At 38.0% G+C, this 25,745-nt stretch overlaps 1 protein-coding gene across 11 annotated transcripts in view; it reads left to right on the top strand.

Moving 5' to 3' along the window:
• The window catches only part of GPATCH8 (G-patch domain containing 8), a 100,650-nt gene that overhangs the window by 60,549 nt on the left and 14,356 nt on the right, over positions 1-25,745 (top strand). For all 11 annotated transcript variants that reach the window (XM_060645902.2, XM_060645904.3, XM_060645907.3 and 8 more), the window contains one exon: positions 15,359-15,502. In XM_060645902.2, the coding sequence (XP_060501885.1) occupies positions 15,359-15,502 (144 nt within the window). The remainder of the gene's footprint in view (positions 1-15,358; positions 15,503-25,745) is intronic.

The raw sequence follows: 25,745 nt of genomic DNA, 5'->3' as shown, positions 1-25,745 counted from the left end.
GTAAATTTGAAGATAAGAAACAAGTTAAGATTATTGGTCATGATCCTTAAAGTGGGAAGAGGGAAAAAGGATTTATTTTTAAAAATCTGTTCTACCATACAAATATATACAACACGAAAACTGACAACTGTAAGGAGAAATTTTATATTTACCACAATAGTGGGAGATTTTAATGTATCTCCTTCAGTAACTGATTTAAAAAGTAGGAGAAAAATCAACAAAAGACATTTGAAAGATTTGAATAGTACATTAACAAATTTCACCTAATGGTTGGTATAGAACTATGAATCCACAATCACTGAAAATCAAAAATTTTGAAGATATATGGAACATTTATTTAATCAAAATTTTCTACCATAATCTGTGTATCAACAATTTTGAAGAATTGAAATCAAGCAAGCCACAAAGCAACCAAGTTTTAAAATAAAAGGTATGATTAAAAAAAAACAAAACAAAACCCTGTTATATTTTGAGAAAATTGTTAGTTTCCAGTCAGTGGAAGAAAAATTCACGGTGGTAACTGGAAAATATTTTGAACTGAAAGATACAAATACTGTATTTCACAATTTATAGAAGTAGCCTTAAGTAACATATTTTAATTTTTTAAAATTTTTGATGCATTTATTTACATATTGTTATAAATATGTGCTTCATTCACTAATTTACACACTCTTTTTTAATTTTATTTTTTTAGTTTATATCCAAATTAGCGTATAGTGCAACAATGATTTCAGGAGTAGATTCCTCAGTGCCCCTTACCCGTTTAGCCCATCCCCCCTCCTGTACCCCTTCCAGTAACCCTCTGTTTGTTCTCCATATTTATGAGTCTCTTATGTTTTGTCCCTCTCCCTGTTCTTATATTATTTTTGCTTCCCATCCCTTATGTTCATCTGTTTTGTCTCTTTAAAGTCCTCATATGAGTGAAGTCATATATTTGTCTTTCTGTGACTAATTTCACTTAGCATAATACCCTCCAGTTGCATCCACGTAGTTGCAAATGGCAAGATTTCATTCTTTTTGATTGCCAAGTAATACTCCAGTGTGTGTGTGTGTGTGTGTGTGTATCTTCTTTATCCACATACCACATCTTCTTTATCCATTCATCCATCGATGGACATTTGGGCTCTTTCCATACTTTGGCTGTTGTTGATAGTGCTGCTTATAAACATTGGGGTGCATGTGTCCCTTCGAAACAGCACACCTGTATCCCTTGGATAAATACCTAGTAGTGCAATTCGTAGGTCATAGGGTAGTTCTCTTTTTACTTTTTTGAGGAACCTCCGTACTTTTTCCAGAGTGGCTGCAACAGCTTACATTCCCATTCAATTTTTTTTTAATGTTTATTTATTTTTGAGAGAGAGGGAGTATGTATTTTGAGAGAGAGGGAGGGGCAGAGAGAGAGGGAGACACACAGAATCCGAAGCAGATTCCAGGCTCTGAGCTGCAGCACAGAGCCCGATGCGGGGCTTGAACTCATGAACCATGAGATCATGACCTGAGCTGAAGTCGGACACTTAACCAACTAAGCCACCCAGGCGCCCATATTTATTTATTTTTTTAAGTAATCTTTACACTCAACATGGGGCTTGAACTCCCAACCCCAAGATCAAGAGTTGCATGCTCTATGTTGGGTTCATGGGACAGTGCATACACTGGTGCTATTACTAATATGTTCTCTGCTTTTCTATATGTTTGAAGCATCTTATAATTAAAAACTAAAAATAAATAGATAAAAAGAATCAACATACATGGAATAAAAAAAAAAAAATGCATGTTCTATCAGCTGAGCCAGCCAGGTGCCCCATGCAGAGAACTCTTCCTATTTCTGAACTTTTCGCAGGGAGAGCTTAATTAGCCTCTTACCATCAAGGTCCTGAGGCCTAATCTTCAAGCATCTAGGGATTTCTCTGTCTTGTTGAGCTCAGCTCTATGTTAAATTTTTTGTGTTTTGGGGTGTCTGGCTGGCTCAGTCGGTTAAGCGTCCTACTTTTGGATCTTGACTCAGTTCTTGATCTCAGGGTCAGAAGTTCATGCCATGCATTGGGCTCCAAACTGGGCATAAAGCCTACTTACAACAGGGACGCCTGGGTGGCTCAGTCGGTTAAGCGTCCGACTTCAGCTCAGGTCATGATCTCGCGGTCCGTGAGTTTGAGCCCCGCGTCGGGCTCTGTGCTGACCGCTCGGAGCCTGGAGCCTGTTTCGGATTCTGTGTCTCCCTCTCTCTCTGACCCTCCCCCATTCATTCTCTGTCTCTCTCTGTCTCAAAAATAAATAAACGTTAAAAAAAAATTTTTTAAAGCCTACTTAAAACGAATGAATGAATGAATGAATAATTTTTTAATGTTTTGTTTTATCCAGAATTACAACATGGTGAAATCATCTTCATTCCCTTCCTTTTTTCCTTTCGTAGTCTCTTATCCCTACCCTTTTCTTTATGCACTAGTCAACCCTTTTGGACTGGCTTTAGCACTTTTCACTGAACCACTTTATTCAAGGCCACAAAACACCTGTTTTTGCTAAGTCCAGTAGGCTTTTTCAAACTTGTATTACATATTTTTTTAAAAAAAATTTAATATTTATTTTTGAGAGAGAGGGGTGCAGAATGGGAGCAGGGGAGGAGCAGAGAGGGAGACAGAGAATCTGAAACAGGCTCCAGGCTGTCAGCACAGAGCCTGACACAGGGCTCAAACCCATGAACCATGAGATCATGACCTGAGTCAAAGTCAGACACTTAACCAACTGAGCCACCCAGATGCCCCCAAAACTTGTATTCCATTTTGTTTCTTGGCAGCATTCAATACAATTGACCATTTTTTCCTCTTTAAAGCCTTTTCTTTTCTCTTGTTTTTGAAGATTTTATACTTTCCTAGATTCCTCCTTCCTATCTCCCTTACTGCTTCTATATAGATTCCTTTTTGGTCCCTTCTTTTCTGCCTGAACTTTAGATGTTAGAGTTCTTCATATTCAGACCTGGGCACTCTTTTTTCTTTCTAACACTGTCCGTAGGCACTGAATGGTTATGACGTTATGTTTCATTATCTTTCATTTGGTTCTTTTTTTCATCCTTTAGGTTCTTTTTTATCTTTAGGTGTTAGCTTAGAAATCTTCCCTCATCACCCAATTTAAATAAATCCTCCACTCTACCTCATTCTCTTGTAACACTCTCTTTTATCATTTATAATTATAAAATTTTGTTTGTTCACTTTCTTATAGTCTGTCTACAGTACTGGGCAGAAGGGGCCTTGAGGAGAGAGACTGTGTCTATTTGCCCATTTATATACTGTATTCAACATAATGCCTGACACATAAGTAGTCAGTAAATACGAGTTGAATAAATAATTTCTTTGAAATAAGGGGAAAAGCCAGATTTATTTGGTATACTGTCCGAAATAGAAATATTCTAGGGGTGCCTAGGTGGTCAGTACATTAAGTGTCTGACTCTTGGTTTTGGCTCAGGTCATGATCTCACAGTTTCATGAGTTCAAGCCCCACATCAGGCTGTGCTGGCAGCAAAGAGCCTCCTTGGGATTCTCCTTTCTCCCTCTCTCTCTGTCCCGCCCCAACTTGCACTGTCTCTGTCTCAAAATAAAGAAACTTTAAAAAAAAAAAGAAATATTCTAAAGAATACATTTTATGTATTGTTTTCAAGTAGAAGTCTTAGGCAGATGTATCTGATGGGAAGATCATATGTCTGAACCCTGGGGTTTTTTTGTCTTTTGGTTTTTTTTTTTTTAAGTTTATTTATTTATTTTGAGAGAGGGAGAGCATGTGTTCGTGCACACGGGGAACGGGCAGAGAGAGAGGAAGAGAATCTCAAGCAGGCTCCTCACTGTGAGTGCAGAGCCCGACATGGGGACATGGGGCTCGAATTTACAAACCCTGAGATCATGACCTGAGCCAAAGTCAGATGCTTAACCAACTGAGCCACCCAGGTACCCCTGAACCCTGGTTTTAAGGGAGGTTGAGAAAGTGAGTTTTCTGATTTCTATCTTGGGAAAACCAGCACTGATAAAGAAGGCTATCCACAAGTTGCTTAATAGCCAGACAACATGAAACTACCCAGGCTGCTTAGCAGAAATGATGCTGAATGATTGAATATGGCAAAAATTACAGTGTGCTGTATGTTCACTTTGTAGTTTTAATAAATTTATCCAAACTAGTTCAATACTGACATTCCACAAAATACAGCAACCTTTTCTTGTTTACTGATTAACTAGCTTATGTGAGAAATGGTAGATGATAGAACTGCCTTAAAAATGTATCCAGAAGATACGAAACTGAATAGGAGGCCAATGTCCGAAGGCTTTGAAATGAGACTTATCTTTAGATCTATTAACTAGAGGAGCTACTAATTGTGAGACTAATATATCTACCCTTGCTGTAAAAGGCTAACAAGTAATCATTTGTCTTTTTTTTAATTTTATTTATTTTAGAGAGAGAGTGAGCGGGAGAGAGGGGCAGAGGGAGAGACGGAATCCCAACCAGGCTCCACTTTCAGTGCAGAGCCTGATAGAGGGTTCAATCCCATGACCGTGGGATTATGACCTGAGATGAAATAGAATCAGATGCTCAACTGAGTGAGCCCCCCAGATGCACCAGTAGTCATTTATCATTCCTTATCTATTATATATTCTTAAAGTAAGCTAGAGAAAAGAAAATATTAAAATCATAAGAAAGAGAACACAGGTGGCTCAGCCAGTTAAGTGTCCAACTTGGGCTCAGGTCATGATCTCATGGCTTGTGAGTTTGAGCCCCATGTCGGGCTTTGTGCTGACAGCTCAGAACTTGGAGCCTGCTTCGGATTCTGTGTCTCCCTCTCTCTCTGTCCCTCCCCTGCTCACTCTGTGTGTGTGTGTCTCTCTCTCTCAAAAATAAATAAACATTAAAAAAATTTTTTTTAAAGAGAAGATACATTTACTGTACTGTACCATATCGGTACTGTGAGTTGATGTTATCTGTTTACAAGATGAATAATCTGTCAGTACCTACCTCAATATTGTCTTATATGACACAAAATGTTGTAGCCGTTGTACTTATCATTAATACTGTAATCAAAAATAAAAAAGGTAGAGGAGCCTCGGTGGCTCAGTTGGTTAAGCATCTGACTCTTGATTTTCGCTCAGGTCGTGATCTCATGGTTCATTAGTTCAAGCCCCACATTGGGCTCTGTGTTGACAGCACGGAGCCTGCTTTAGATTCTCTCTCTCCTCTTCCTCTGTCTCTGCCCTGCTCTGCTCACACTCTTGCTCTCTCTCAAAAATAAGCAAACATTTAAAAAATGAAAAGCTAACATGAAAAAGAAATTATAAGGATTCATGTATTGATAATGAAGAAGCAGTAGTATGATTGCTTTATGGTGACCTAATCAGTGCAGTTACTTCACAGTAGCCTAGACTATACACTAATGAATGCTTATAAAATTTTTATGGCATACCACATGTTCTTAATACATTACTGAAACATTGTTACATTAAAATATATATCTATATATCTGCATAGATATATAGATATTTCCCTGAGTTGATAGCTTGATACTCAGCTTCTCCAGTTATAAGAGAGCCATACAGTACATAATATAATTCTTTGAAAGCAAAGTTATAAAATAGTTAAGAAAACCAACACATTATTACTTTCCATCAAGTGTTACTTACCTTATTCCTAAGTAAGGATAGGCTATCCACTTCCATACAGCCTTGCACAGGATGTCCTACATTATGAGTACTTGGGAAATGATGATGACATAAAAACATCTCTCAGAATTCTTGTCATATAGTTACTAGATTTTCACACAAAGACAGTAACACACATACACAGCAGATAAGTTTATTAACTATATGGCATGATGATTATATTACTGGTCATTAAGTGGAAGTGGATTATGATAAAGGTTTTCTTCATCTTCACATTGAGAAGGCTGAGGAGGAAGAAGAGGGGTTGGTCTTGTATCAAGGGTAGAAGGAGGTAGAAGGGGAGGTAGGAGAAGCTGGCACACTTAGTATAACTTTATGGAAATACGTCATTATTTCTGTCTTTCTTATTTATTTATTTATTTATTTATTTATTTATTTATTTGTTTGTTTATTTTGCTTTTTCATTTTCAAAAAAATGTTTCTATTCATTGTCTTCCGCCATTTGCTTTAATTTCAGTGCTTGTGTCCTAGATGGGTCCATGTGGTAAAAGAAGTCAAAAGCAGTCTTGAATAATCAGAACCCTTCTTCCGGATGGATTACTGCCAACTTGTTCTCTGGCACTGCTGCTTCTACATTTTCTTCTTTATTGTCTGGCTCTGGTGTGGAAGCAGTTGTCTCCATTGAGTTGTCTTCTGTTAATCCCTCTGTTAGCTCTTGAATTTCTTCAAGATCCATATATTGCACCCTTCCCCACCACCATCACTTCCCCTCCCCCCATTTACTATTTCTTCTGTGATTTCTGTGATTGGCTCTATTATAAATTCTGTGAAATCACGCACAACATCTGGACACAGTTTTCTCCGGCAGGAATTTATTATTTGGAAATGTTATGGCTTTCACGGCTTTTTCTGTAACAACAATGGCATCTTCAGTGGTGTAATCCTCCCAGACTTTCATATTCTCTCTCTTGGGGTTCTCTTTCATAGTGTTCACAATCCTTTCTGTAGTGTACTGTGTATAATAACCCCGTGATCTAGAGGCTGAATTAAAGACCTTGTGTTTGGGGGCAGAAAGACTACTTCAGTGCCTTTGCTGAATTCACCAGGTTCTGGGTGGCTGAGGGATTGTCCAGTATCAGAAGAACTTTAAAAGGCAGTCTGTACTGGCAAGTACTTCCTGACTTCAGGGACAAAGCACTGATGGAAGCAATCCAGAAAAAGCATTCTTCTTGTCCAAGCCTTCTTGTACAACCGAAAGACTGATAGCTGGTGTTTATTTTTTCACTTTAAGGCTAGGGGTTGGGGTAGGGGTGGAGGTGGAAGTTAGCTTTATAGGTAAGGGCAGTCCTGATCATAAACCCAACTGTATTTGCATAAAACAGTAGTGTTAGCCTCTCCCCTCCTGCCTTAAATCCTGGTGTCTGCTTCTCTTTCTTGCTAATAAATGTCATGTGTGGCATCCCATCCCCAGAGTAGGACACTTTTATCTGCATTAAAAACTTGTTCAGACAGATAACCTTTTTCCTCAGGGATTTTCTTAATGGCATCTGGGAACTTGTCTGCTGCATCCTGGTTGGAAGAAGCCGCTTTTCCTGTTATCTTGATAGGTTTTGGCCAGACCTCTTTATAAAATTATCCAACCATCTTTTGCCTGCATTAAATTCTCTAGCTTTAGATCCTTCACCTTTTGCTTTAAGTTGTCATATAATCACTTCACTGTTTTTTAACCGTATCAGAGTCCGTATGTATTCCTTTCTTATAGCAATCCTAAACACACAAAAGCTTCCTTTTCAATACGAGATTGAAAGGTTTTGCACAAAAAGTGCAAGGTTTTTGCACCGGCTAATTCAGCTGCAGTGGCAGCTTCACAGGTTTCCTCTTTCCTTTCTTTCTTTCTTTCTTTCTTTCTTTCTTTCTTTCTTTCTTTCTTTCTTTCTTTTTTTTAAATGGTCCTTACATTGGATTCATTTATCTTCAAATGTCAGGCAACCTCTGTTGCTGATGTAAATCTATGGTATTTATCTAGCAGTTCACCTTTTTCTTGTAATGTCATGACTTTTTTCTGCTTGTGAGCATTTACAGCATCACTAGTGGCACTTTGTGTGGGTCCTGTGGTGTTATTCAAGGTTTACAGTATTGCACTAAACATGATGAAAAATACACAAGAACTAGGAGAGATCACTTTTCACTGCAGTACCCAATTTGCTAGAGAGATGAACTGCTCATGCAGAGATGATTAACATCACACAGCATTTTAAGTGGATATTCTCAACACTTGAGCTCACCCCAGCAGCAACAGGAGATAGCTGTGAAATTATTACAGTAGTACAGCATGTACTGTAGTTCTTTATGCATTTATGATTTAATACATCATCTTTACATTTGTTCACATTTCTCTCTGCCAGTGGTACCATTTAAGGTCTGTAAGTGTGTACATAAGTTTTGATAAATTTTAACTTTTTGTAATAGGTTTGCATGTGTTTTATGGTAATAAATGATAAACTAGTATCTACAAGTGTTTTATGCATTAATGACACACTGTTTTTTTCTTTTTTCTTTTTTCTTTTTTTCTTTTTTTCTTGGTATTTTTTAGACTGTGTGGTTTATCTGCAAATTTTTTCAAATTGTTGCAGATCTCCAAAAACTTTCCAATATATTTATTGGAAAAAATCCTCATGTACGTGGACCCATGCAGTTCAAATTCATTCAAAGATCATGTACTCAGCTTGTTTTGAGATGTCTTTTGATGTCTAGCTTTTAAATGGAACTGCTGAGGCAAATTGGACCACCTTTTTGCGTCAGTCCCACAGTTTTGAGCCAAAACCTCATTAAGACCAGTGGATAACCAACATGTCTGTGTTGGCTTTTCAGATTAGCAGTGCAGCTTATTTGGAGAATAGCCTCTTAATATTTAATTCCATAACTGGCCACAGTCTCAAGTAATGCTTTTGCCTTAAAGTCTAAAAAAAAGATGGGGCGCCTGGCTGGCTCAGTGAGTAGAGCATGTGACTCTTGATCTTGGGGTCATGAGTTCAAGCCCCACATTGCTTGTAGAGATTACTTAGAAGAAAAAAAGTTAATTAAGTTGAGTATTGATATAGTTGCTCCAGCTTTATTTCGGCTAGTATTTGCCCGACATACATCTTTTTCTGTCCTTTAACTTCCAACTTTCTGAGTTGTTTCTTGAGTTTGGGGATATCTCTTGTGATCAACATGTAGTTGGATTTTGTTTTTCTGGTGATTTTTTTTTTTTTAGTACATCTACATTTCTTTTTTCTTTTTCTTTTATTTCTTTCTTTTTCTTTCTTTCTTTCTTTTTTTTTTTTAATGTTTGTGTATTTATTTTGAGAGAGGGAGAGAGAGAATCCCAAGCAGGCTTGATGCTGTCAGTATGGAACCTGACATGGGGCTTAAACTCAACAAAACCATGAGATCATTACCTGAGCCAAGATGAAGAGTTGGACGCCTAACCAACTGAGCCACCCAGGGGTCCCAGTACCTTTACATTTCTTGTGATTTCTTATCTGCCTTTTTACTTTATATTTTGCTGATTTTTCTGTCCTGTCTTACCTTTATAAAATTGAAGTTTTCTTTTTTTCCCTTCACTATTTCTGTTCTTTTAATAATTACCCTTGGGAGTTTAAATTATGCTTAATTTAACAAAGTCTAAAGTTAACTCCATCGCATTAGAAGGACTCGAGAACATTTAAACTTTGAATGCCCTCTTCTGTTACATTTGGCTATATCAGCTAGCATTTTGCTTTTTATCCTTTTTCAGTCCTGCAAACTAGGTATTGTTTTTGTTATTATGTGTATACATGTGTGTGTGTATATATATGTCTATATTTATATAATTTTTGTTATATTTTTTTGTTTTTGTTATGTATTTGTGTGTGTGTGTGTGTGTGTGTGTGTGTGTATCATATATTTTTATTGCTTACCATTTACTTTCAGTATTTCAGACCTTTTTTTTTTTTTTTTTTTTTTTTTTTTTTTTTTAGTATTTCAGACCTTTTTACTGGCATCATTTTCCTTTTTCCCTAAAGTATATTCTTAAGGAAACAGTGACATTCAGGTCCACAGTTAGAAACATGTTTAATACAGGGCTGCCTGGGTGGCTTGGTTGGTTGAGTGTCTGACTCTTGATTTTGGCTCAGGTCATGATCACAGGGTCATGGAATCGAACCCCGCTTCGGGCTCTACACTCAGGGTGGAGCCTGCTTAAGATATTCTCTCTCACCCCACTAAAAAGGAGAACTATAGACCAATTTCCCTGATGAACATGCATGCAAAAATCCTCAACAAGATATTAGCCAACTGGATCCAACAATACATTAAAAAAATTATTTACCACAACCAAGTGGGATTTATACCTAGGATGCAGGGCTGGTTCAATATCCGCAAAACAACGTGATTCATCACATCCAATAAAAGAAAGGACAAAAACCATATGATCCTCTCAATAGATGTAGAGAAAGCATTTGACAAAATACAGCATCCTTTCTTGATAAAAACCCTCAAGAAAGTAGGGATAGAAGGATCATACCTCGAGATCATAAAAGCCGTATATGAACGACCCAACGCTAATATCCTCAATGGGGAAAAACTGACAGCTTTCCCCCTATGGTCAGGAACAAGACAGGGATGTCCACTCTTGCCACTGTTATTCAACATAGTATTCGAAGTCTTAGCCTCTGCAACCAGACAACACAAAGAAATGAAAGGCATCCAAATCGGCCAGAAGAAGGTCAGACTTCCACTCTTTGCAGATGACATGATACTCTATATGGAAAACCCAAAAGATTCCACCAAAAAACTGCTAGAACTGATTCATGAATTCAGCAAAGTTGCAGGATATACAATCAATGCACAGAAATGAGTTGCATTCCTATTCACCAACAATGAAGCAACAGAAAGAGAAATCAAGGAATCAATCCCATTTACAGTTGCACCCAAAACCATAAAATACCTAGGAATAAATCTAACCAAAGAGGTAGAAAGTCTATACACTGAAAACTATAGAAAGCTTCTGAAAGAAATTGAAGAAGACACAAAAAAATGGGAAAAGATTCCATGCTCCTGGATAGGAAGAACAAATATTGTTAAAATGTCGATAGTACCCAAAGCAATCTACATATTCAATGCAATCCCTACCTATCAAAATAACACCAGCAGTCTTCACAGAGCTAGAACAATCCTAAGATTTGTGTGGAACCAGAAAAGACCCTAAATAGCCAAAGCAATCTTGAAAAAGAAAACCAAAGCAGGAGGCATCACAATCCCAGACTTCAAGCTATACTACAAAGCTGGAATCATCAAGACAGTATGGTACTGGCACAAGAACAGACACTCAGATCAATGAACAGAGGAGAGAACCCAGAAATGGACCCACAAACGTATGGCCAACTAATCTTTGATAAGGCAGGAAAGAATATCCAATGAAATAAAGACAGTCTCTTCAGCAAGTGGTGCTGGGAAAACTGGACAGCGACATGAAGAAGAATGAACCTGGACCACTTTCTTACACCATACACAAAAATAAACTCAAAATGGATGAAAGACCTAAATGTAAGACAGGAAGCCATCAGGATCCTCAAGGAGAAAGCGGGCAAAAACCTCTTTGATCTTGGCCGCAGCAACTTCTTACTCGACACGTCTCTGGAGGCAAGGGAAACAAAAGCAAAAATGAACTACTAGGACGTCATCAGAATAAAAAGCTTCTGCACAGCGAAGGAAACAATCAGCAAAACTAAAAAGCAACCGACAGAATGGGAGAAGATATTTGTAAATGACATATCAGATAAAGGGTTAGTACCCAAAATCTACAAAGAACTTACCAAACTCAACCCCCAAAAAACAAATAATCCAGTGAAGAAATGGGCAAAAGACATGAATAGACACTTCTCCAAAGAAGACATCCAGATGGCCAACTGACACATGAAACAATGCTTAACATCACTCATCACGGAAATGCATATCAAAACCCCAATGAGATACCACCTTACACCTGTCAGAATGGCTAACATTAACATTAACAACTCAGGCCACAACAGATGTTGGCGAGGATGCAGAGAAAGAGAATCTCTTTTGCATTGTTGGTGAGAATGCAAGCTGGTCCAGCCACTCTGGAAAACAGTATGGAGGTTCCTCAAAAAACTAAAAATAGAACTACCCTACAACCCAGCAATTGCACTACTAGGTATTTATCCAAGGGATACAGGTGTGCTGTTTCAAAGGGACACATGCACCCCCATGTTTATAGCAGCACTGTTAACAATAGCCAAAGTATGGAAAGAGCCCAAGTGTCCATCGATGGATGAATGGATAAAGATGTGGTATACATATACAATGGAGTATTACTCAGCAATCAAAAAGAATGAAATCTTGCCATTTGCAACTACGTGGATGGAACTGGAGATAGTATTCTAAGCGAAATTAGAGAAAGACAAATATATGACTTCACTCATATGAGGACTTGAAGAGACAAAACAGATGAATATAAGGGAAGGGAAACAAAAATAATATAAAAACACGGAGGGGGACAAAACAGAAGAGACTCCTAAATATGGAGAACAAACAGAGAGTTACTGGAGGGGATGTGGGAGGGGGAGTGGGCTAAATAGGTAAGGGGCATTAAGGAATCAACTACTGAAATCATTGTTGCACTATATGCTAACTAATTTGGATGTAAATTTTAAAAAATAAAGTTAAAAAAAAATTCTCTCACTCCTTGTCCCCCCACTGTGACTCTTCCCTGCTCATGCTGTCTCCCTCTCTCAAAAATTAAATATGTTTAATACTGCAACCACTTACAACTGAAACAAAAGTTTTACAAGACAGAATTTACCCTTATGTGAACTATATTCTGTATTTTTCTGGTTTTGGGTTTTTTTTTTTCCTTTTCTGTGCCTGCTATAATTTACTAAACTAATGTCATGACTTACTGGTGAATTACAATCTATGATTTCAGAAATACTGCTTTATTAGGAAGGTTTTTTTTTTATTTAAAAAAAATCTTTTTATTCATTTTTGAGAGAGACAGGAGTGTGAGTAGGGGAGGAACAGAGAGAGAGGGAGACACAGAATCCGAAGCAGGTTCCAGGCTCTGAGCTGTCAGCACAGAGCCTGATGCAGGGCTCAAACTTGTGAACTGCGAGATCATGACCTGAGCTGAAGTCGGATGCCCAACTGACTGAGCCACCCAGGTGCCCCTAGGAAGGTTCTTTTTAATGAATCTCTTGGTGGTAAAACTTTTATCTGGAAATGCCTTAATTTAATCACTTCTGAAAAATAGGTCATTTGGTATACATGTGACATGTATTTTCTCTAAGCACACTGTCTTCAACTTTACATTGCTTTTGAGTCTGCTGTCTGATTGTGGGTAATCTTTAAGTTTTTTCTGTGTATCTTAGGATTTGATGGTCTTTAGTCCTTTTGTAGTTTCATTGCAGTGTATCTAGGTGCACATTTTTATTTAGCCTGTGTGGTATACTTTGTGCTTCCTGTATCTGTGGAGTTATGTCTTTAACTAGTTTGGAAAAATTCTCAGCCTTTATATCTTCAAATATTTTTCTCTCATCTATGCTATCCTGTTTTTCTGGGATTCCACTTGTACATGTGTAAATACTGTATACTCTGTGGCTTCTAAACCTCTCTTGCATATTATCTGTCTCTGTACCTCATTCCAAGTAATCTCAAACTGACGTCTACCTCTTTTATTTTACCACATCTTTTTTTTTTTAATTTTTTTTTTTAACGTTTATTTATTTTTGAGACAGAGAGAAACAGAGCATGAACAGGGGAGGGGCAGAGACAGAGGGAGACACAGACTCGGAAGCAGGCTCCAGGCTCTGAGCCATCAGCCCAGACCCCGACGCGGGGCTCGAACTCACGGACCGCGAGATCGTGACCTGAGCTGAAGTCGGACGCTTAACCGACTGAGCCACCCAGGCACCCCTACTACATCTTTTTTAAATTGACATATAAATTGAATACTATAAAATTCATCTTTTTAAAGTGGCTTTTAGTGTATTCCATAAGCTTGTACAACCATTGCTACAATCTAATTCCAGAACATTTTCACTTCCCTACTGCATCTTTTTTGAGGTGTGTCTGGCCTATTTTTTTCATCCATCCTCTAGGTAGCTGATGAATTTTTTGGTTTATTTTTTACGGTTCTTATTTGGTTCTTTCTGCAGTCTGCCTAGGTTTTTTTGTTTTGTTTATGTTTTGTTGTTTTATTTTGTTTTAAGTAGGCTTCATGCCCAACATGGGGCATGAACTCACTACCCTGAGATCAAGTCACATGCTCTACCGACTGAACTCACAAAACTGCGAGATCAGGACCTGAGCAGAAACCAGGAGTCAGATGTTTAACCTACTGAGCCACCTAGGTGCCCCACTGAGAGGATTTTTTTTCCCCTCTGCCAAGATGCAGAGGTCTTAAGTACTCTCCAGCCCACTCACAGGTTTTTTGATTTATTAATGAGGCTTCTGTGATCTAGCTCCCCCATCTTGCTCAAACCCCAAGTTCCTGTGTCACTACCCACATGTCCTAAGGAGAGCCTTTGCCCATCACAGCCTGATACCAATTTCAGTTATTTGATTTGTTTTATTTTCTATTGCCTCTTTTTTTTTAACCTTTTTTTTTTTTTTTTTTTTTTTTCTTACATTTATTTATTTTTGAGAGAGAGAGAGACAGAGCATGACCAGGGGAGGGGCAGAGAGAGAGGGAAACACAGAATCCGAAGCAGGCTCCAGGCTCCGAGCTGTCAGCACAGAGCCTGATGCGGGGTTTGAACTCACAAACTGCGAGATCATGACCTGAGCCGAAGTTGGACGCTTAACCGACTAAGCCACCCAGCCGCCCCTCTGTTGCCTCTTTTGAGGATATTTCTATGGTTCCTTACACTGCAGTACAAATTGTGTTTTTTATTTCTGGTTGTTTGGGGGGTTTTTTAGCCAGGGGTAGGAGTAGGGGATGCTACCATATGCTAAAAGGCAAAGTAAAATTAAACTCTTTTTGGGGGTGTCTGGGTGGTTCAGTTGGTTAAGCATCCCACTTCATCTTAGGTCATGATCTTGAAGTTCATGGGTTCGAGCCCCGTGTTGACTCTGCTGACAGCTCAGAGCCTGGAGCCTGCTTCAGATTCTGTGTCTCCCTCTCTCTCTGCTCCTGCCCTGCTGTGTGCTCTCTCTCTCTCAAAATAAACATTCAAAAAATTTTGTTTGTTTCTCATTTCTGGTTGCTTGGGGTTGTTGTTTTTTTTTTTTTTTTAGCCAGAGGTAGGAGTAGGGGATGCCACCATAATGCCAAAAGGCAAAGTAAAATTAAACTCTTTCGGGGGGGCAGGGGACCACTGGGGTGGTTCAGTCAGTTACTCATCTGGTTTCGGGTCAAGTCATGATCTCATGGTTCCTGAGTTTGAGCCCCGCATCGGGCTCTGTGCTGACAGAGCTCAGAGCCTGGAACCGGCTTTGGATCCTCTTTCGTCTCCCTTTCTCTGCCCCTCTCCTGCTCACGCTCTGTCTCTCTTTCTCAAAAATAAATAAACATGGAACTCTTTTTGAATATTTATTTGAAGACAACTATTAGTACACACAAATTACCCACCTAATTGCCGCTTGTGTTCCATCTAGTTTTTGCTAGTACCGCTAAATAACCGTCTTTATACCATTCACTTAAAATTCTAAGTTCATTTTTTGTTTGTATTTTGTGGTTCTTACAGGATTATGTTGACAAAGAGAAGGCCATTGCCAAAGCACTGGAAGACCTCAGAGCCAACTTTTACTGTGAACTCTGTGATAAGCAATATCAGAAACATCAGGAATTTGACAACCACATCAACTCCTATGATCATGCACACAAGCAGGTGAGGAATAGTTGCTTGCTAACAAAACAACACTTTATTTGTTAGAATTATTGAATTTTATAAATGTACCCCAAAAAGCTTGGTGACTATGGTTTCTTATATCTGCCAGTCTTTATCTGAGGTCTATCTGACTTACTTTTTTTTTTCAGTGACAAGTCCTGACGTAGACCTCCCTCTTCCAAGAATTTATGTAGAGAATTGTGAGCTTCATAAATCTTGCATAAAGTTTTTGGCTTTGATTATTTTCTGAATTTGTATTTAATTTGGTAGTTCAACTGAGGATCACTAGGAGTTTTATTTCCCTTTCTCTCTCTTTGTGAACATGTTAAACTTTGAATAGTTATCCCAGACTATGGGTGCTTCATCTTCTATATACAGGAGTTCATGCTTTATTGGCTACTATTTCCTATCAGTAAGTTATTTTGTTATTTGGTATACCTTGGAAACTAGATAAATCTTGAGAAGGAAAAAGAATTAGATGCTGTTCTAACTTTAACAAAAACCTCTGATGCTGCATGTTGAAGAGCTTGCTAAAAAGTAAATTATACTTTCTTTGCAGTCTTTTTTGCTTTCACTGACTTAGAAAATAAAATTGTACCTAACTAGATACTGGCATAAAGAAGGTGGCCCAGGGGGGATTTTAGAAGAAAGAAATGGATCTTTAAATTTCTGGCTTATTGAATAATTTTGAGCCATTTGATGTTGGGTGATTTTAGCAGAATTTACTAGGTCTTTGAAGGCATAATAGTTGTATTTGTTAAACTTGTAAGATTTGTGAGCATTGCTGGAATGCTGCCTTAAGTGGATCTGTTGAACCAACTTTTTTTTTTAAATACCTTTGCTTCATCTTTCAACCAGCCATAAGATTTCAGTGCACAAGTAAAGAGCAAGCTTTAAGCTTTACTAGCACAAGGATAGTTTGTAACCTGTTACACTTTTTGCAACAATCTCTCTCATGTTTAACCACACCTAACCAATTTAAGATGCTTCCACTGATAGAATTGTATCCAAGACAGCTTTTGAACTTTTGATACACCTTTGGACATTGTGTATTATCAAGGTCTGCTTAATTTGAAGAAGAGAAATATAGAGAGGATATATATGGACAAGATATATACTGGAGTTACCTTACTTTTTCAAAGAAACATCTGTCAAGAAAGAGTTACAACAGCAAATATTGCTTATCCAATAATTTTTATGGCTTCTCAGTGTATACATAATTCAAATTTGGGGGTTATTTTTTATGGAATTGAGAAAGACTTGTAGCATCTAAACACACAACCACCTTTTTGGGCTCTAAAAATTTCTTCAATTAAGAATTGTCTACGGGGGACAAAATTGTCTGTGGGGCGCCTGGCTGGCTCAGTCGGTGGAGCATGTGACTCTTGATCTTAGGGTCGTGAGTTCAGGCCCCACGTTGGGCTTAAAGCGTACTTAAAAAAAAAAAAAAAAAAAAAGAGTTGTCTGATAAATTAGGACTCCAGAAGAAACTTTAGGCACCAGAAGGACATTTAGAAAGGTTACGTTTTTAGTTGATGAGAAGTCTCTTGAGTAAAGTTTCTATTAGAAAAAAAATAAACCAGGAAAAGTATAATTCAGACTTGAGCAATGTTTAGATTGCTTTTTAAGGGAAAATATTCTATCCAAGCAACAGAATTACAAATGAAATCTGAGCAGAAATGCAGAACTAGTGAAATTCACATCGACAGCATTAATGTGAGGGATGATAATGTTTTAGTGATGCTGCTTTCAACTTGAGAGTAGTAGTAATTGTTACAGCTCTGGTTCATTTGAATTTGACATGTCTGTTCTGTGCACCTTGGGATGACTTCATTCTCTCTCCATGTTTCTCTGTTGCAGTGGTTTTCCACATGGGGAGTTTTGTCCTCTAGGGAACACTTGACATTGTTGATTACCACAATTAGGAAGATGGTGCTACTGGCATGTAGTGGGTAGAGGTGCTTCTAAATATCCTACAATGCACAGGAAAGCTCCTTGCAACACAGAATACCTGGCCCAAAATGTCAGTAGTGCTGAGGTTGAGAAACCCTGTTCTATTAAGACTACTGAAAAACTTTCAAAGACATATGATATTGCAAAATCATTTGGCCTTTCCTTGGTACAAACAAATCACTGTCATTTTAAGTCCCTCATCATGTTATAAACATTTGTAAAGTGCTCATCTAGATGATCCCAAATACTATTTTTTAGATTATCATTTCATTTAAAAATGAAAATACAAAATTAAGCGTTTCTTATAAGGAACTTATGGACTACCTTTCTCCATTAACATAGAAAAATGTCTGCAGTCCTTGGTCTGGGAAGAAATCTTTAGCTGGTATGGTTAATGAATGCATGTGAGCCTGTTTCTTCACCATGCTCAAAAGCCCATCTTAGGTATTAAAAAAAGAATGAATGTAGTGTGAGTTTGTTGTTTTCTTTGGTTTTGGCGGAGTGTTCTGTATTTGGTTGAAACATAGGCTTTTTCATCTTTCTTTATACTGCCCTCTTAGTGCAGATAGAGTAGAATCTTGAAACAATGCTGTAAATATATAAACAAAAAAGTGCACAGTACTAAATTTTTTTATAGTTCTCTTCCCTTTACTTAGAATTTCTAAAGAGCCTTTAATTGCCCTTGGTACAACACAGCTAAATAACCCCTAAGAGGAGCTATGTCCTGTTTTTCATTCCTCTTTGATGGACATGAACTTACCATACAAATGGACCTACCATTTTCCAAATTCATGCTCTAAAATCATAAAGACACCCTGTCTTGTCTTCCAGGAAGGCACACAGGATTATTATGAATCTGAGATAATAGGTAAGTACATTCAACCCCTATATTAGTAATCCCTAGTTTGCATCTTCCATCAAATTTTTACTATTAAAATTTCCAGAGAAATAATCTATCCTGTTAGTGGTAAAACTAGTAGTATAGACAGGATTCTGAACACGCCCTTAATCTTTATTAAGCACAAATAATCTCTCAAAAAAGGGCTGTGTGGTCACCCACGTTTTGTGGTGATTTTGGGGGGTTGTTATCATGTGCCTCTCCCTATTCACTAGTTTTTCTCAAAATTTCCAAGATTTTTGTGAAGAAAGTCACTACCCTGCAAATATGAAGACCCAGCTTTTTTAAAGATGAGAAAGCTAATTAGACATTTTGGCTCTTTTCAGCAGTTTAACTCTCATTTTAAGGTGATAATTTCAATACATTTTGAAGGGTAGTCCTCTCCATTCTTCAAAAGCTAGCTCAATCTGTGATTCCTTTTTATGTAAGTTAGTCCTAATATGCCTCAGAGCTTAATAAACATTAGTATCCATCTTCTATCCCTCTTGGCTTAATTACAGTACAGTTAAGGTTACTTTGAAACTAAACATTTTTCATCTCTACCTCCTTGCATCTTTGATTATTTTGCATAGCTAAAAACAGGTCTACTAGTGGATATGATCGTGGAAACCATTTTCTTGAGCTTTTCAGAGGTCCTAAATTTCAAACTACAAAGAACATTGTTTCCCAGAAGTCAATTTGTAGCAACACAGTAATAATAGTACCTTATCTTAACACTGGTTTTTTTGTTATTGTTTTGCTTTCTTTGGTGCCTTGCCACCTAGTCAGGATTCTCCCAGTCTTACTCTCTTTTATTTGTGCCACTAAGGGTCCTCTTCACCAGCCTCCAATACATAAACCAGAGGTCACAAATTGTCCCACAGATGTATTTTGTCTGGTCTTTGTAGTGTTAGATTTTTCCCATTTAATTTTGATTGGTTCTCTGTCTTTTAAAAATGAGATTTTATATAATTCAGGCTTTGTCTTATCTTGAAAAATTGAAATACCCAAGAACATTGGGCCTGCATTTCAACATAACAGTTGGCTAAAGCTGAATAGTTGCTATCTCTTTAGAAAGTCACATGCTCACTCTTCAATTAGATGTCTCTTACATCAACCTGTGTGATTCACTGTATTAACTGCCAAATCCTTCTAAACATTTGAGTTTGTGACCCAGGCCCAGACCTTCCTTTTCTCTCCACACACACGGTTCTAATTGACAGTGGAGAAGCAGCACATTGAAAAGCTGCCTCCTTATTCATCTTTAAGTGTTGGGTCCAACTTCTTTGCAATTTCAAAACCATCTGCAGTAGTCGCATCCAGTTTATCAAAATCTGGTACATATAAATTAGCGGCTCTGGGCAATTCTTTTTAGAAAGAATCAGTGTCTTGGTCAGAGGAAAGAATGCTTTCAACCTGCTAAAATAGCTTCAGTGTGAAAACCCCTTTCACGTTTCTTGAAAAGACTGAAGTTTCATTTAATACCAAGGTCTGTTTCAACAGTAAAAATAGTGGTTTTATGAGCTGTAAATAGCTGAACTAAAACAGATTAAGCCTATAGTAAGTACCCCTCGATGACTGCTCTGTTCTGAATTGTACACAATGGGATCTGTGACTGCGTGATTTAGTTAACTCTGTCTAAACTGTTACAATTATTTTGGGGCAGTATTGCTTACTTTTCGTTGACTGTTATGTATATCTGGTATTACCAAGGAATAGAAGGCTTAGTTTTCCTCATGACTCAGAATTGAAATAGGTTCTGTGTTGAAGTATTTTCTGAGAAATTCCTTGGTGATGGAAGGAATGATCATCTTTGGACTTCACATGGACTTCATTCAGATTTGGACTGGCCACTCTCCACTTGGAGTTGCACTGCTTACTGTTGCAGTTTTGCCCCTCAAGATATTCTACTGTATTTGCTCCTCTGTGTGCTTGGCACACGGGGCATCAGGACAATAAGCACATCAAAACCAATTGGACCTCTGGCAAGCCACTACAGGTTTGAGGAGCTTCAGACTGGGTTCCCTTTCTTCAGTGCTACTTTGATACTCATTGCAAGGGAAACACAAATGGAAATGTTTAAAAGGCAATAAAAAGTAAATAAAATAAGAGAGAAATAATTTTAGGGCTAAAATACAAAAGAAACTGAACTCTTCTAAAAGAAGTGTAACCACAGGGGTGCCTGGCCAGGTCAGCCAGTGGAGCGTGCACCTCTTGATCTCAGTGTTGGGAGTTCAAGCCCCACATTGGGGCGTAGAACTTACTTTGAAAATAATAATAATAATAATAATAATAATAATAATAATAATAATAATAACAACAACAACAACAACAACAACAATAATAGAAGCGAAACCACTTAGATACTACTGAAGATAATCTACACATATAATCTATATTTCATGTGTTTCTGGAGTGTTTATCCTTAGAAAACTGTAAATTGATTATTATAAACAGGTGAAATAGATTAGGAAAGCCGTAAAGTATTTATGAATCCCAAAGCTTTGTAGATGTTGACTTAAACAGCATAATTAGCTTCTGAAGAGATTATGCCTGGAGAAGCAAAGCAGATATGAAGAGGAAGGCTTCCTAAGAACTTGAGACATTGTAGTTTTATTTTAGTAACCTGTAGCAGAGAGATCCAAGTTTGTTACTGCTGTGTGTGTTATTTTCTTTGGAACTGTTTTGCTTAATAAAAGAATGACATTATTTGGCTAGTCCTCCAAAAACTGAGCATGTTTTGAGTCTGTACACTTGTTGAATCTTATGTACTCACCGCCTCTGCTCTTGTTGGGAATAGACTTCTTAAATCCAGCTATCACAATCTAGTTAACCTTAGAAAATTCTTGTTTCTGTTTAGGGAAACCATCTGCTTTTGTGAGCAGGCAGGGGTAACCCTAAACAGACCCTTTGGGAACTTCATTTGCTGGTAAACTCTGTATTCTCTTCCTGGGAATTTCTGACTCTGTTCTTCATTTTGATACACATTCCCAATATGAATTAAAATGATTCTACCTTACATTCTGCAGTTTTCAACCTGTTTTCTGGCCCTGCACATTTACATTTATTACAGTGATACATTGTGGTGGAGACTCATATATGAGGCTATATGTTCTGTTGTAGTCTGAAAAGGTAAAGCAACCTAAGAAATAATGATAGTCTGTGAGTGACAGTCCTGAAAAGAGAGCTCTGAACTGAGATGCTGCTATTGCATTTGCTTTAGGCCTAAGCAGTTCTTATGAATTATGCTCCTTTAAATTTTACAAAGAGGTCAAACCTTTGCCTCCAGATATGATTTTGAGGGCTATATAGTTGTATCTATTTTTTTTAAGTTTTGATTCATTTATGTTGAGAGGAAGAGCAAATGCGAGCAGGGGAGGGACGGAGAAAGAGGGAGAGAGAGAATCCCAAGCAGGCTCCACACTGTCAGAGCAGAACCCAGTGTAGAGCTTGAACTCATGAACTGTGAGAACATGACTGGAGCCGAAATCAAGAGGTGGATGTTTAACCAACTGAGCCACCCAGGCACCCCTATATAGTTATATTTAAAACTCATTATCCACAAAACCACAGTAGTTTACCACTTCACACATATTAGGATGGCCAAAGTTAAAAAGACATCGTAACATATGTTGGAGAGGAGATGGAAAAACTGGATTACTCCTACATTGCTAGTGGAATTGTAAAATGGGGTAGCCCCTCTGGGAAACAGTTTGGCAGTTCCTCAAAATGTTAAATATAGAGTTACCATATGACCAGTGTATACCCTTGAAAAATGAAAATATGTGTCCACACAAAAATTTGCATAAGATTGTTCATAGCAGCGTTATTAATAGTACCCCAGAAGTGGAAACAGTGCATATATCCAACAACTGATGAATGGACAAACAAAATGTGGTATATCCATACCATGGAATGTTATTCAGCAATAAAAAGGAATGACTTAGTGATAAACACAACATGCACAAGTCTTGAAAATATTACGCAGAGTGAAAGAAACCAGTCGCAAAGACCCCCATATTGTGTGATTTTATTTACATGGAAAGTCTAGAATAATCATATCTATAGAGAACATATATTAGGTTTCCAGGGACTGTGTAGAAAGGAGTAATAGGGAGTGACTGCTCATGAGCATGGAGTTTCTTTAGAGGGTAATGGAAATGTTCTAACTAAAATTAGTAGTGATGCTTGCATAGCTCTGATAAACCCACCAAATTTTACACTTTAAATGGGTGAATTTTATGCTATGTGAATTGTATCTCAATAAAATTATTTTTTTAATCTCATGATCCAGCTTAAATTTTGGTGATGGTGACTGTATGTACATATACGTACATGTATGTGAAAAAAACATGTTACAGCAGGCACAGCTTGGTACTGTAAGAATATACCACACTTTGAAGGCTTTTTGCTGACTTCCTGAAAATACCAAAGCAAGTATTTAACAAGAATTTTATGACGTATTAATTTGATATTCACCAAATGATAAGTATTGTCATAAATGACTAATTAGGACTACTCTTAGCAAAAAGAATGACTACTTCTGTATTTGCCTCTGATTTTTTTCAGTATCTATAGTCGGCATTAGTGTTTAGTTTTCTCTGTTACTGAATAAAATTTATTTTCATCACTTACTGATAAACGTGCTAAAAAGAAAGACTTTACATCCAATGTCCAGTAACTTGGTTTCCTTAACCATTCAACTGTAATCTTCCTTCCCTGAGTAGTTGAATGCTGAGGCTTTCTGTGTTCTTTCCTGGTCCTTTTCCTTCTTCACCACATGGTGATGTTCTGGATGGTCTCATTCAGAAGCATCAAACACCAAGACTTGCACCCAGGTAACCTGGCCACGTGATAGCTAGAGCGTGATTACTCCAGTTTGGGAAGGGAGAGGAGATTAATGTTGTGTTGTGAAAGAGAGGCAGGAAATGGTGGGGAGAAGAGGCTATGGATTTGGGGTATGCAGGATTGTTGACATAGGGGAAAGAAAGTGGTTGAGGTTCAGAGCCGAATTAGGGACACCTGGCTGGCTCACTTGGTGGAGCGTGCAACTCTTGATCTTGGGGTTGTGAGTTTGAGCCCCATATGGGTGTGGAGATTTACTTTAAAAAAAAAAAAAAGGTCGATTATACTTAGAAAAAGAGATTGCAGTACAAAACAGTTTCTTTACTATTCCCTGTCACTGTTCATTATCAACAGATAATACATGAAGTATTTAGATGTGTTCCTTCTCCCGATTTATTTTAAAACTGAAATACGTTATTGAGCATCTCTTGTGCCATAGACAACTGTATGTGCATTGCAGGGTTAGTTACAAAGACTAAGCTCTAGTCTCTGTTCTGGGAGAGGAGCATTGTTGTTGGTGAGAAGAAACCGTGGACAGTCTTTTGACCCTACAGAGACAAAATCAGGTTTTCTCTTGAGAGTTCAGTAAATATTAGAACATAGGATTGTTAGTGGCAGTAGGAAATACTCTGCCTGTTTTTTGATGTCTGAAATTCCCTTCATCTGGAAATAATAGCATGTTTCTTTAAATTGAGATAAAAGATTTAAAATACTTGAGAAAAAGAATAATCAGATTTATTCCTAGTAGACTATACCCAAATATAAACTTCTAGCATCAATTTTTGTTAGAAAAGAGTAATACCAAAAGATAACAAATATTTTATTAATTCAAAAGCTTATTTTGTTATTAGGGAAAATTATGTGCAAATGTATCTTTGTCTCATTCATTCCCAGGTCAAACGCCATGCCACTCCTTGCTAGTCACACTCCACATTATTGATAGTGTGGGCAAATTTATCACTCACATTAAAAATCTGGTAAGATTTACCAGATTCTCAATTCTCTGGTTTAATTTGTTCAGAGTTGAATAGTGGTGCAGGAGTTTGCAGAGTTGGGTAATCGTGGAGTAGATATTTTGCTGCCAACACAGTGCTATTTAAGCTGCGTTTTAAGAACTGGAATGTCCTGGGGCGCCTGGGTGGCTCAGTCGGTTACGTGTCCGACTTCGGCTCAGGTCATGATCTCGCGGTTCGTGAGTTCGAGCCCCGCGTCAGGCTCTGTGTTGATGGCTCAGAGCCTGGAGCCTGTTTCAGATTCTGTGTCTCCCTCTCTCTCTGCCCCTCCCCCGTTCATGCTCTGTCTCTCTCTGTCTCAAAAATAAATGTTAAAAAAAAAAATTAAAAAAAAAAAACAAACTGGAATGTCCTTTACATTGAAGTCGTCTTTAGCACAAAGAACATGGTTATGTGGGTGGGTATTTCAAGCGTTGGATTATTTCTTAAGGTCTCTCCCTATATTGGTCTTTGGGAAATTTAATGGAAACTACAGCTACCATGTGATTGAGAATCAGTGAGAAAGAAATGGCCACTGTGTTCTATGCCACAAATGTATATGCTTTTTTGGAAACATGGCATTGGTTTTTCAGAACAGGATCTTCAAACCCTTTGATTTTGAATGGGGTTCAGTCTCCTTTACCTTGAATGAAATTCTGCCCAGCTGAAAAATGTATTATATGACTTAAATTGTTACTAATAAGCTTAAATAGTTCAGTGAAGAAACAAATTTACTAGCAATACTTCAGAAGGCATAATTTATAATTTTCAGAGACAAGGACATAGTAGCTTTGGAGTTAGCTTAAATGATTAATTATATCCACTCAGATCAGACTGTATCCCAGTTTGGAGTAGTCTAACTTGAATTTTTACGTATGGAATGGAATTTGCTTGGCCTGTGAAAAGTTTTTGGATTGATGACACGTCAATAAATGTTTTTCCTTGCATAGCTCTGTCTCTTCATTTAAAAAAAATTGGGGGAGGGGGCACCTAGGTGGCTCAGTCAGTTGAGTGTCCGACTTCAGCTCAGGTCATGATCTCACAGTCTGTGAGTTCGAGTCCCGCATTGGGGCTCTGTGATGACAGCTCAGAGCCTGGAGCCTGCTTCGGACTCTGTGTCTCCCCTGTCTCTCTGCCCCTTCCCTGCTCATGCTCTGTCTCTCTCTCTCTCTAAAAAAAATAATAATAATAAACATTAAAAGAAAACTTTTTTTTTTAACATTTATTTATTTTTGAGAGACAGAGACACAGAGAATGAGTCAGGGAGGGGCAGGGAGAGAGGGAGACACAATCCGAAGCAGGCTCCAGGCTCTGAGCTGTCAGCACAGAGCCCGATGTGGGGCCAGAACCCATGAACCATGCAATCATGACCTGAGGTGAAGTCAGACATTAAACCGACTGAGCCGGCCAGGCACCCCGAGCTCTGTCTCTTCTTTGACAGGCAGGTATGTTGCTCCTCTGTTCTCACCTTGAAGAAGTTACCTGAAGTTGTGTTCCTCTTCAGAATTTAAGAGGAAAGTAAAAGTACAGGACACAGAATTTCATATGAGCATTTAGTTGCAAATGAGCCAGGCTT

The sequence above is a fragment of the Panthera onca genome, chromosome E1 (genome assembly GCF_046562875.1).
Source record: "Panthera onca isolate mPanOnc1 chromosome E1, mPanOnc1 haplotype 2, whole genome shotgun sequence".
In the NCBI taxonomy this organism is placed as follows: Eukaryota; Metazoa; Chordata; class Mammalia; order Carnivora; family Felidae; genus Panthera; species Panthera onca.
The sequence above is the reverse complement of the archived record's forward strand: the minus strand, read 5'-3'. Positions and strand labels throughout refer to the sequence as shown.